Source organism: Bos taurus, chromosome 3 (assembly GCF_002263795.3).
Source record: "Bos taurus isolate L1 Dominette 01449 registration number 42190680 breed Hereford chromosome 3, ARS-UCD2.0, whole genome shotgun sequence".
Taxonomy (NCBI): domain Eukaryota; kingdom Metazoa; phylum Chordata; class Mammalia; order Artiodactyla; family Bovidae; genus Bos; species Bos taurus.
This window is the reverse complement of record NC_037330.1, coordinates 94,794,043-94,806,476: the sequence shown is the minus strand read 5'-3', so window position 1 is coordinate 94,806,476 and position 12,434 is coordinate 94,794,043. Positions and strand designations below refer to the sequence as shown.

Sequence of the window (12,434 nt, the reverse complement as noted above, 5' to 3'; positions counted from 1 at the left end):
TAGTAGACCGCTTTTGAAGTCCTACAGACTTTGGATCAAATCTTAGATCTTACTTACTAATTTATGTAAATTATTTCCCTCATTTGTAAAATGGAGTGTTAGGTTAAGTGAAGTAAAATACTTAGCATATAGTAACAAAGGGAAGTTAACAGTATTATTATTAGTAGAGATGCAGACTTAAAGAAGAAATGAGCAATCAGCAAAGTTTAAAAAGAGGAAGTATTAATATCTTTTGGTCATCTACTACCATAAGCAAAAATCACAAGATTTTTCTCATTCAAGTTTTACTTCTTATTGCCAGAAAGAAAATAGAACACCTGGTAAAGAAAACTGAAATCAGAAAACAGGAAGGCTATAAAGCACTAATGTACCCTTAGGAAAGTCACCACTAGATCTCCAAATCACAGAATGTGATCTATAAAAAAATGTTCTTTGGAAAGGTCTTTAGATCAGCTAATTCAAACTCTCCAACTCTCTAGAATTAAGCCCCATGCTTTCTTCTGTCTCTGAGTGCCAAGAATTGTCATCTATCTTGTTCATAAGTATATCCTCAGCACCTAGAATAAATCCTAGTACATAATAAATGGTCAGTACATATTTGTTGGATGAATATTAAAGCTAAGAAAACTGAGGCCTGGAGATTTAACTCAATGACACACAGTTATCTCCGCGCAGAGCTGGGACTGAAACTAACATTTTACTATTCTAGCATTCTATCCTGTCTAGAAGCTAGACTATGATAATTTAGATAATTTATCTTGGTGGTTGGGGAATTGGAGGGTTTGCTGGCAGGCAGGCAGAAGAGGAACGAGAAAATTAACCTAGTTTTCAGGTATTTTTCCCAACTGTCAGTTTTGCTTAATTGATAGAGGCCAAAAATTCTACTCAAGACAATTCCAGCATAGAGCAGGGCACATAATAGGTACTTAACAAATACTGGCTGAATGACTCAATCTACTCCAAAACTATTATTATTTAATAACCAGGGGCAGAAACTAACTTCAGCATCTGTTTAATCTTTGTAACTGTCCCAGAGTTATTCAGAATTTTCAGTCATTCATAAGACAAATATTATTAATAACTTTCTTCCAGATATGCGCTGAGGGAGATGAAAGATGTCCCTGCCATGTAGGATCTCACCTGAGTATGCCTACGTCTGAGTGTGTTGTGAGGGGGTGATGGTGACATAAACAGATCAATAATGAATATGAAACCAGGTTGCACTGTTATCTCAGTTTATTTGCCTCAAGCAGTTAAAAATTCAATTTAAAAACACAAATCAGCCAAGTTTTAAAATAACAAGGAGGCACATTAGGTATTTAAACACTTGGGAATGTTCTCTTTCCAGTGCCTTTACAATATATCTTATTGCTTCCTAATGTCTTAAAGGGCTTCCCTGGTGGCTCAACGATAAAGAACCTGCCTGTCACTGCAGGAGATGAAGGTTTGATCCCTGGGTGGGGAGGATCCTCTGGAGAAGGAAATGGCAACCCGCTCCATTTTTCTTGCCTGGGAAATCCCATAGACAGAGTAGTCTGGCCAGCTAACAATCCACGGGGTTGTAATACAGTGGGACACAACTTAGCGACCAAAAAACGTCTTAAAATCAAAATGTTCTAACTTGACTTATCTATATATTCAATATAAATGAACCATCAATGTTTGTTCTCTCATATGTGAAACACTGAACGATAATACTCCTGATTCAGTATTTACTCTGTGTACATGTTAATATTTAAATATATAACCACAAGAACACATTTAAATTATTTAACTGTCTGTAACACTGACAAGAGCCGGAAGAAAATATTCAGAGATGAATGACAGTAAATAGAAACTAAAAACATAGCCTTACCCAGGAATAAAATAAAGTACGCACACAACTAAGAAGCAAATCTGTAGAAGTTCTCAGGAGAACAAAATCTTCAAGAGGGGAGAACTCTCGCTGGAATTGGCCAGCAGAGCGGAAGAGCAACAGCTTGCCAACAGGATCTTGTTTAATGCATATCACTAACCAGACTGTTAAAGACCGAACACCCATAAGTCAATGTTGCTATTCCTCAAGTTTGAGTTTCAGGAGGACCCTTCCAAAGAGATTCACTACCAAGACTACATCACCACATTCTAAGTCTCCTTCCCCATTTATCTGCTTGTCAAAATAGGATAAGCAAGACTAAATACACTGGGAAGTAACAGACCTCGCACTTACGAAGCTGAAAATTCCTACAAGCTGAAGTTACGTATTTTACCTAAGGCACATGTTTATGTGATTCCTGGTTACTGAGGGGAACATTTTTCACTCAAGTTTATCCTAGAATGCTAGGCAAAACACCCCTAAAGTCTCTTCCTCCTCAAACAGAAAACTTTCCAGCCCAAATGTATAACCTATCCCAATGTTTTGCCTCAGAAACCCTGAGATATCCAGGCCAAGAATACAAGGTGGCAGGGAGATACGACAGGGCAGGCAGGAAGGCTGGCGTGGGCCCCAACGGGAAAGTCCGTGGCCACCGGTTCTGGAGAGAACAGGCTGAGAAGGTGAGGTTAGGGTGAGATATGGTCTGAGAAGCGCCAAGGGACTAACAGGCGTACCACCTCTCTCCATCCAGGACATCACCGGAAGATTGTAATTGGTTTTCCCAACGGAGAGGGAGGAACAAGGTTCCCAGGATGATTGATGCTGAGCGGTTTTCTGGGAAGCACGAGGACTGACTCTGAAGGAAGCAGAAAGGCAAGACAGAACAGAGCACACAGGTTTTGGTGAAGGTTCCCCCAGGACGAGTGATCTCTTTGGTCCTTCCCAGCACCAAGACGGGCGGAACCATCACACCTGTGAAAGGATGTTTCCTTGCTATCCCCAAGGACAGCGATAGAGAGCCTACCCGGTAGGAGTGGTAGCAGAACTGAGGAGGGAAAGACTGAATCGAGGGATCTCACCCAGCAGGAAACCTGATCAGCAGAAGAGGCTGAAGCCAGGAAGGGGCTAGCGGGGTAAGAACGCGCTCGGGGAGGATGAGACTTATTTGGAAGACAGGCTGACTGGAGGAAACTGCTGGGAAAGGGAGGGCTTTCGTCGGACTCCAGTGGGAAAAGGCCGGTTTAGCGAGGAAAAAGCCTGGCTGGGAGGGGGCCCTGAGCGCCTGGCTCGGGAAGGTGACGCTGCCTGTCCCGAGGGTGAGCCTCGTGCGGGGCGAGGGCTGACCCGGCGGTGAGACTGAACCGCACGAGCTCAACAGGAGCTCACCTGGGGTGCGTCTGGCCTGGAAGGAGGAAACTTCCCGGGTGGGTGAAGGCGGACAGGAGAGGGTCGGGCTCCCATCCGGCGGGACTGGGGCACGGAGGGGTCGGGAGGAGGGGGCGCCGCGTGGGGCGGGGCCGGGGCGCGAGTGGCGGAGGTACCGGCTCAGGATGGCGTCCTCCCGCAGTCACACTCACAGACTCACATTCACAGGCGCGCGCGCGCGCGCTCTCAGTATCGGCCGCCCCGCCCGGGGCGGAGAGAAACTGCTCGGGTCGGTGAACTATAGGGCGGTGGGGGAGGGGGCCGGGGACACCGGCCGGCCGAGCCCGGCGGACCGGCGGGCGGCGTTACCTGTGTCAGGGAGAGCTGGGCCGCCGCAGCCATGGTGTTTCCATCATGCACGGGAGGGGAAGGAAGGACGGGCAGACGGGGGCTCGGGGCGGGGAGGAGGCGGAGGGAGCGGCCGGAGGCGAGGCCCGGGCGGGCTGGCGGGCGTCTCCCCTAACTTCGACAACTTCCCTCCTCTCGTCCACCCCGCCTCGCCTGGCCCCGCCCGCCCGGCACAGGCCTCGGAGACACCCAAATCCTGGCGCCGGAGTTTTTGCTGCTGGACCGGAGCCTGCCCCGGGGCCTCCTGAGAAAACCCGGCGCGGACAAGTAATTAAGGCGGACGGGCTGTGGAGGCAGAGGCAACTCCAGATTGTCCTGAGAACTTTAGCGGATCACCTACCCACGCTAAGCCTCTGCTTCTGAAAAATGGGAAGAACTATATCCAAAGTCCAAGTTGCTTGCGAGGATTAAATGAGATAATGATAGGAAATAATAACGGTACTTTTTATATGCCAGAATCTGTGTTGGACGCTTTTATTTTTAAATTGTGTAAATGAAGGAACTGAGACATAAATAAGTTGTACAAATGAAACTGAAACACAAATAAGTGTCATATGTAAGGGCCTACAACTGATCAGATAGCTGGTGGGTTAGAATCCAAGTGTGACTCCAAAACTTTTCATTTAACCATCTTCTATTAGGGTGAGCACCTGAAGAATTGATGCTTTCAAACTGTGGTGTTGGAGAAGACTCTTGAGAGTCCCTTGGACCCCAAGGAGATCAAACCAGTCAATCCCAGAGGAAATCAACCCTGAATATTCATTGGAAGGACTGATGCTGAAGCTGAAGCTCCAATAGGTTGGCCCCCTGATGTGAAGAACCCACTCATTAGAAAAGACCCTGATGCTGGGAAAGATTGAAGGCAGGAGGAGAAGGGGAGGACAGAGAAGATTTGATTGAATGGCATCACTGACTCAATGGACATGAGTTTGAGCAAACTCCAAGAGATGGTGATGGACAGGGAAGCCTGGCGTGCTGCAGTCCATGAGGTCACAAAGAGTTAGACGTGACTGAGCTACTGAACAACAACATTAGGGGGTGATATCAAAAGAGAAGACTATCTTAAGTCAAAATCTAGGTAGGAAGGGAAATAAATACTCTCCAGGCTCACTGGCTGCCTGCCACACTTAGACCCCAGTTCAGTGAAAGCACTGGGGCCTCCTCAGGGGCTGCAGCACTCCTAACTCCCTTCTTAGTCCCTCTGGCAAACCCCTCCTGCTCTCTCTCAAGACACCACCGAAGTACCACCTCCTTTACAAAGTAACTCCTGACCTCCACAAGTCAGATTTACACACTTATCTGAACATTTCTTCTCTATCTTATGATGTCATCATCACCCTAATGACTCTTTATATCTGTCTGCCCTCTAGACGAGATGGTTGGATGGCCTCACCAACTTGATAGACATGAGTTTGAGCCAGCTCCAAGAGTTGGTGATGGGCAGGGAAACCTGGTGTGCTGCAGTCCATGGGGTAACAAAGAGTCAGACACTACTGAGCGACTGAACTGAACGGACCCTCTAGACTGAGCGCTCCTCAATGGCAAGGACTCTTTTTGATGTATATATATATATATATATATATATCTCTTCAGATCCTGGAATGTGTTTTGTACTAGTATAAGGTCTTTGTTCCTGCCAAGTTAAACATAACACAGCCTATACTTTCTCATGCTGCCCTTTTCAGTTGAAATAACCAGTAACTTGAAATCCTTATCTTTCAAGGTTTGGCTTATATGCCACCTACTTCAGGAAGCCTTCTAGGAAATCCCACCCCACCCTTTAGTTGCTCTGACATTATCCCTACACTCTGCCTTGGAGTTAGTTGAGGGCTTTTTCTATACCCCAACCAGACTGCAAAATCCATGAGAACAGAGGGCTGTCTCACAACTACATCCCTCTCACAATTTAGCCTAGCACAGACTAGACCTCAATAAATGTTTTTGCCTAGAACTCGCCTTCCTTTCTTAGTCATGGTGGCTTCCCACAACAACGAACCATGACTCTATCAGGCCCACACACTCTCAGCATTATCGTAGTAGTCCCCATTTCACACACAAGGAGAATCAAATGAACAAGCCAAGAATGGGGTTAACCTCACATAAGGTTTTAGACCTTTGCCACCACAGGCGAACCATCCCAGAAATGCCCTCAGAAATTACTGACTCTTCTCACACCCCTTTTTTACAAAGACTAGGCAATGAAGAGCCAGCCATGCAAGTCTGGTGAGCAACCACTTATTCAAAAGAGTCTCCTTTGACCTCTTTCTGCTGTTATTCTTTTTAACTTGAGGGAGAAGGGGAGATAATGTTTTAAATTACTCCTTTCCCACCTGGTACATTTATCAGCTGTAACCACCACTGATGTTTCTACTTTTATTTTCTAATTTACATTATCACTTTTGAACTCAACAATTCTGAAAGGTAGTAATCATCATATCCACTCTACAGATGAGGTAACTGAAGATCACAGATATTAAGGGATTTTTCCCAAGGTTACACAGCCAGTAACCAAAGCATTATACCGTAGTGGGATAAACAGGGCTTGGACATCAGAAACATCCACATTCCAATCCTGTCTCAACTATTTACTACTTGTACAACCTTAGAGTTATTGTGAGGATGAATGAGATAACATATGGAAATACCTTAAGTTGTAGATACACAGATTTAGTTAAGAAATCTTAAAGTCATAGAATAAATTGCTATTGGGAATACAATTGTTGTTGTTCAGTAGCTAAGTCATGTCTAACTCTTTGAGACCCCATGGACTGCAGCACACCAGGCTCCTCTGTCCTCCACTATCTTATGGAGTTTCCTCAAATTCATGTCCATTGAGTTGGTGATGCTTTCTAACCATCTCATCCTCTGCTTCCCCCTTCTCCTTTTGCCTTCAATCTTTCCCAGCATCAGGGTCATTTCCAATGAGTTGGCTCAGTGAAGCTGAAACTCTAGTACATGTGACCAAAGTATTGGGGTTTCAGCTTCAGCATCAGTCCTTCCAATGAATATTCAGGGTTGACTTCCTGTAGGATTGACTGGTTTGATCTCCTTGCCATCCAAGGGACTCTCAAGAGTCTTCTCCAGCGCCACAATTCAAAGACACCAATTCTTCAGTGCTCAGCCTTCTTTATGGTCTAGCTCTCAGATCTGTACATGACTACTGGAAAAACCATGGCTTTGACTATATGGACTTTTGTCCGCAAAATGATGTCTCTGCTTTTTAATACACTGTCTAGGTTTGTAATAGCTTTTCTTCTAAGAAGTAAGGGTCTTTTAATTTCATAGAGTACAAATGCACTTGCTATTTGAGGAGACTCCACCAAACCATATGAGATATAAGATATTACTCTTGGAGGACAGGGACTCTTGGGAGTCCCTGGTGTACAGTTTTCTAGAACTCAACATGGGGTAGTAAGGAGAGTATTTAAGTCAATATGTGACCTCAGACTAATCATTCAACCTGTTTGAGACTCCATTTCCCACATATTAAAAAAAAAAAATGAGCAAGTCGATTTGGAAAATGTTGAGAAAATATAAGGAATTATTTATTGTTATAATTATTGTATGATTTATATTAAGTCAAAAACAGCACATTGTCTTTGCACAATATTGCTTTTCACAGTTTATGAATGTTTTTCTATATAGCATCTAACAACTGGAGTTGAATTGGTATGTGGTAAACGTTTGTTGAACTGAATGAGTGCATAGTCTCATGTGTAGTTAATATTTGAATCCTCATTCTATCTCCATTTCAAAAATTAGAAAACCAGGGAACAAATATTTTATAAATAACTTGTTTAAGTAACGACTACTTAGAGCAGATTCGGACCTTGGTTAAAATAGTAATAGTGATGATCAGACCCCTAAGCAAGGGAAGACTGCTTGTATGAGAATTGCCCCCATGCTCCCTTCCAGACCACCAATAATTTGCATTGACTTCCTTTTTTGCTCATTGGTTCTGGTTTAAATTAAAAACTTGACAAAGTAGGGGGTGGGAGTGATGGTCCAAATTCCCAGAAAGGCCTAGAACTTCCGGGACTGGATTTTTTTTTAGATGACACACCAGTGACAGTTTGCAAATTTGTGTCCCAGATCTCATCAAAGCACTGGGTCATATCACAAATCTATTTTAGGAGAGTAAAATGTAGCTAATGGAAGATATGTTATGATCTAATTTGTTGTAAAGAAAATGAACTTCATGGAGCAGACAAAAAGGACTTACCTGTTTTTTTTTAAGGCAACTTAATGTCTCTGGGTCTGTAACCTTCATATCCTTATGTGTACATTGGAAACAATAATACCTACCGTGTAGAGATGTTGTAAGGACTAGAAATTATGCATGCTGCTGCTGCTGCTAAGTTGCTTCAGTCGTGTCCGACTCTGGGCGACCCCATAGACGGCAGCCCACCAGGCTCCCCCGTCCCTGGGATTCTCCATAAATGCCTTATTAAAGAACCTGGCCTGAAGTGGCAGCTCTAAGAATACCATTCTTCAAGATCACCTTTTAACTTTCTGTCAAACAACCCTCCAATTACTAAGTCAGTTTTGCAGATACCTTAAATATTGTAGGAGAAGGCAATGGCACCCCACTCCAGTACTCTTGCCTAGAAAATCCCATGGACGGAGGAGCCTGGAAGGCTTCAGTCCATGGGGTCGCTGAGGGTTGGACAGGACTGAGCAACTTGACTTTCACTTTTCACTTTCATGCATTGGAGAAGGAAATGGCAACCCACTCCAGTGTTCTTGCCTGGAGAATCCTAGGAATGGGGGAGCCTGATGGGCTGCCCTCTATGGGGTCGCACAGAGTCGGACACAACTGAAGTGACTTAGCAGTTAGCAGTATCTATTGTATGTTAGTCGCTCAGTTGTGTCTGACTCTTTGCAACCCCATGGATTGGGGCCCACCAGGCCCCAATTGTCCTGCAGTCATTGATCTCTCCTAAGAAGACTTCATAAAATGGAGCTTTTGACATGAAAAGCTGAAGATGAGGCTCTGAGTTTAGGAAGATCATCCTAAACTCAGATGATCTTGAAGAGGAGAATTTAGATCATAAACATCTTTGTCATTAGCTTACCTTTCCATCTTTCTATCCAAATTCCCACTCCTCTTCCCCAAACCACCTGGAAGAGAAATTACAGCTACTTTTATTTCTTTGTTTTCCAACTTTGGGAGGTGACTGTCATATCAGCTCTTCATGAACACTGCACATCTGTTATGTCAGCTTTTAGAAATCCAGGATGATTGATCGAAATTATGGGAGAAGAAAAAAAAAACCTGTGAAGGGCTCTCTGAATATACAATAAACCAGATTATTGGCATGAGACTTTGAGAAAGCCCTTCTATATAAATGGTGCTAAGCTACCAAAAAAGAAAAAAATTAAACTACAATTGTAATGGTAATCTGAAGCTCATGCTTCCAAGCTGCTGGTTTCATAAATATAGTCCATTATTGTTCATGTTTGCCCAGGGCAGAAAAAATATGTGAGGCTGCACAATAATAACAATTGTGTTGTACAAATAACTGTCTCTGTGCCAGGGACTGAAAAGAACAAGCAGTAAGAGATTTTTAAATGCCACACACACCCAGGGTGTGATGCGACAGTTCAAAATTGCCATTGCTAATTTTTCAGGGGAACGTTGAATTTAGAACTGGGAAGACCCAACTTGGTTCAACTTCTTAATTTTGTGACCTTGGACAAGTCAAAGAACCATACCAAGCCACAGTTTCCTCTCCTTTAAACTGAAGGTAACAATAGCACCTATCTGATAGTGCTATGATAATGATTAGACAAGGTTTCATGTGAAAGCATTTAGTATGATACCTGGCATACAACAGACACTAGATAAATATTAGCTCCTTTTGCTTCCTCCTGGAGAATAGGGTTTAAGGAGTCAGAAACAAAATAGAAATCATTTTTGAAGATCTTCAATGGGGGTCATTAAAGGGAATGGAACATTGTAAAAAAAGTCTGCCTTAAAATTTTTTTCAGATTACTACATTTGTGACCCCGAAGTTCCACTGTCTTCTAGCAAGCAAGCAAGTACAGTTTTACACTTGCCCTATTTCCTTTTTTTCCTTTCTTTCTTTTTTTGTTCCTTTCCTTATCAAGGGTCCTGCAAGCTATAAGAAACGAAACGAACACCATAGGAAAGAAAATATTTGCACTCAAGGCTGCAGGTCCTTTCATCTGCAGATTTCAAAGCATTGTCTCCATCACTAATTACAAGTCCTGCTTAACATGTGGGAATGCTGAGACACCATCAAATTAAGAAGCTTGCCCTAAATCACAAGGCAAGTCTGCAGATGGACTACAGACAGAACAAAGCTGTCCTGTTTGCCAGCCTTGGGCTCTAAAGTAGGGCACATGAGAGTCAACAGAGGCTTCAATTAATGAGGAGAAAAGTTTGGGGAATTCTGATTCTGTAACTTTGAATTATTGCAGTGACATAAGCATGGGCTTTTAGTAAAATTTGACTTCAAATCTCAGCTCAGCCCCTTACTAAATATGCACCCTCAGTGAAATCATAAATTGTCTTAGTTTCCTTCTCTGTAAAATAGGGATATTAACTCCTACTTCCAAGGATTTGTGGAAACTTTTATGACAACTTTTGCGACAGACCTAGCACAGAATCCTGCACTTCGAAGGTTCATGTATTAATACATGAAGAAAGCTAAGATATCCCAAATGCACACATGAGGATAGACAGACAACTCTTTCAGTCAAAGATGTTCTAAGCCACAATCACAGTTGTGTCTCAGTGTAAAACGATGACTGTGTATTGAACATCTCATAACACAAATAGAAGATGCCTTGTTCAGGCCTTCATCGCTTTTCATCCTTGATTCTGTGCTTTCTTTCATAACCCAAGTCCAAACTATCAGCAAGTTTCGCTGGCTCAACCCTCAGTATATATCTGAAATTCCAATTCTATTTTCAAAATTCCATATCTGACCATTTCTCCCTGTCTTCACTGGGTGTGTCTTCACTTCACCTTTTCCTGGACCACTGCTAAATCTCCTTAATCGCTCCAATTTCATGTTTGCACCTACATCTGTTATCCTTACAGGCAGAGTGATCTTTTTAAAATGTACATTAGATCTTATCATTTCCCTGTTTAAAAATCTCCGGGGACTTCTCATCAAACTCCTGACCATTGGCCGAGAACAAGGCCAGGTTATTCCAGGTGAAAAGTATGTGGCAACAAACACAGAAGAACAAGTATGTTCTGGGTATGTGGAGATGTTTGGTAGGCTGGAGCATGGTGGGAATGGAAGAGGGGGGAACTCGCAGATGAAAATGGAGAAAAGGATGTTAGGAAATACTTGGAGGGAATCATGGCTAGACCAGAATTGGAGTAATGTGTCTGTCTGGAGATTCCCAGAGATGCAAAATCACCAGTGGAAGCAAATGGGACAGTCATTGTTGGGTTTGTTTTTTTTTTTTTTAAGTCTGTATTGAATTTGTTACAATATTGGTTCTTTTTATTATGATTTGGTTTTTTGACTTCCAGGCATGTGGAATCTTAACTCCCCGACTAGAGGTCAAACCTGTACCTCCTGCATTGGGAGGCAAAGTTAATCGCTGTACTGCCAAAGAAGTCTTGACAACTACTGTTTTGTGTTGATCAATATTTTCAAATCTGGTGGCCTTGATTTTTTAAAAACACAATCAGAAACTTATTATATCCTTCCAGAAGGAAGTCAGGTTTATAGGCCAGGAACCCTGACATCAGGCCAGTGGTTAAGAGGATGGACTTTGGAATCAGACAAATTTGAGACTGAATCAAGGTCCTCTGCTAAAATTATAACATCATGGACAAGTTATTTAAAGTCTTCAAGTCTCAGTTTTATGCAAACTGTATTAAGGAAATTAAATAGTTGATGCTTATAAAGCATTTTTCAGTGTCTGGTACATGGACTCTTGTCTGGAAAATCCCATGGGCAGAGGTGCCTGATAGGCTGCAGTCCATGGGGTTGCTGAGTCAGACACGACTGAGCGACTTCATTTTTACTTTTCACTTTCATGCACTAGAGAAGGAAATGGCAATCCACTCCAGTGTTCTTGCCTGAAGAATCCCAAGGGACGGGGGAGGCTGGTGGGCTGTGGTCTATGGAGTCTCACAGAGTCGGACACGACTGAAGTGACTTAGCAGCAGCAGCAGCAGCAGTACATGGGAATGGGAATAAGTGCCTAACAAATGGGAACAATCACATTATGGTTATGATAATGATGATTAAGGATTTGGTTATCTTTATAAGAGTCCCATGTTCATCCCTGACAGAGATCTAAAGCAAGTCTGTCAAATTTTAAAAATCTGAGGAAACTGTCTCAAACCACAGCAATAGTTGGTATTAAAAGATACCAAAAAAGGCACATACTTACACTGGAGACACTATCCACTCTGTCCCCCAGTCCAGAAAATCAAAGTATGTAAATAGAAGGGTAGCATCACGTTTGCATTTAACTGTATATAAACGTAATTATACACTCTCAGTGCTCAATGGGGGTTTTGTTATTTTCAATATTGTCTCTATATTGCAAGCCAAAGATTTCAGCTGATATTCAACCAAAGAAGAAGTATAAGACTTATAATTGAAAACTACAAAACCTCATTGAAAGAAATTAAAGAAAACCTAAATAAATGGAAACACTACTCACATTCACAGATTAGGAAACCTAAGATGGCAATACTCCCCAAACTGATCTATAGATTCAAGGTAATTCCTACCAGAATCCCACCTAACATTTTTGAAGAAACTAACAATTTCTATGGAATAAAATTTCTATGGAATTTCAAGGAAAA

General features: G+C 42.7%; 1 protein-coding gene across 10 annotated transcripts in view; it reads right to left on the bottom strand.

Moving 5' to 3' along the window:
- Positions 1-3,741, bottom strand: part of EPS15 (epidermal growth factor receptor pathway substrate 15) — a 140,222-nt gene extending 136,481 nt beyond the window's left edge. For 5 of the 10 annotated variants that reach the window (XM_059884732.1, XM_059884737.1, XM_005204590.4 and 2 more), the window contains exon 1: positions 3,242-3,640. In XM_059884732.1, the coding sequence (XP_059740715.1) occupies positions 3,242-3,316 (75 nt within the window). In that variant the 5' untranslated portion in view covers positions 3,317-3,640. 10 annotated transcript variants of the gene reach the window in all.
- Positions 3,742-12,434: the final 8,693 nt, after the last annotated feature.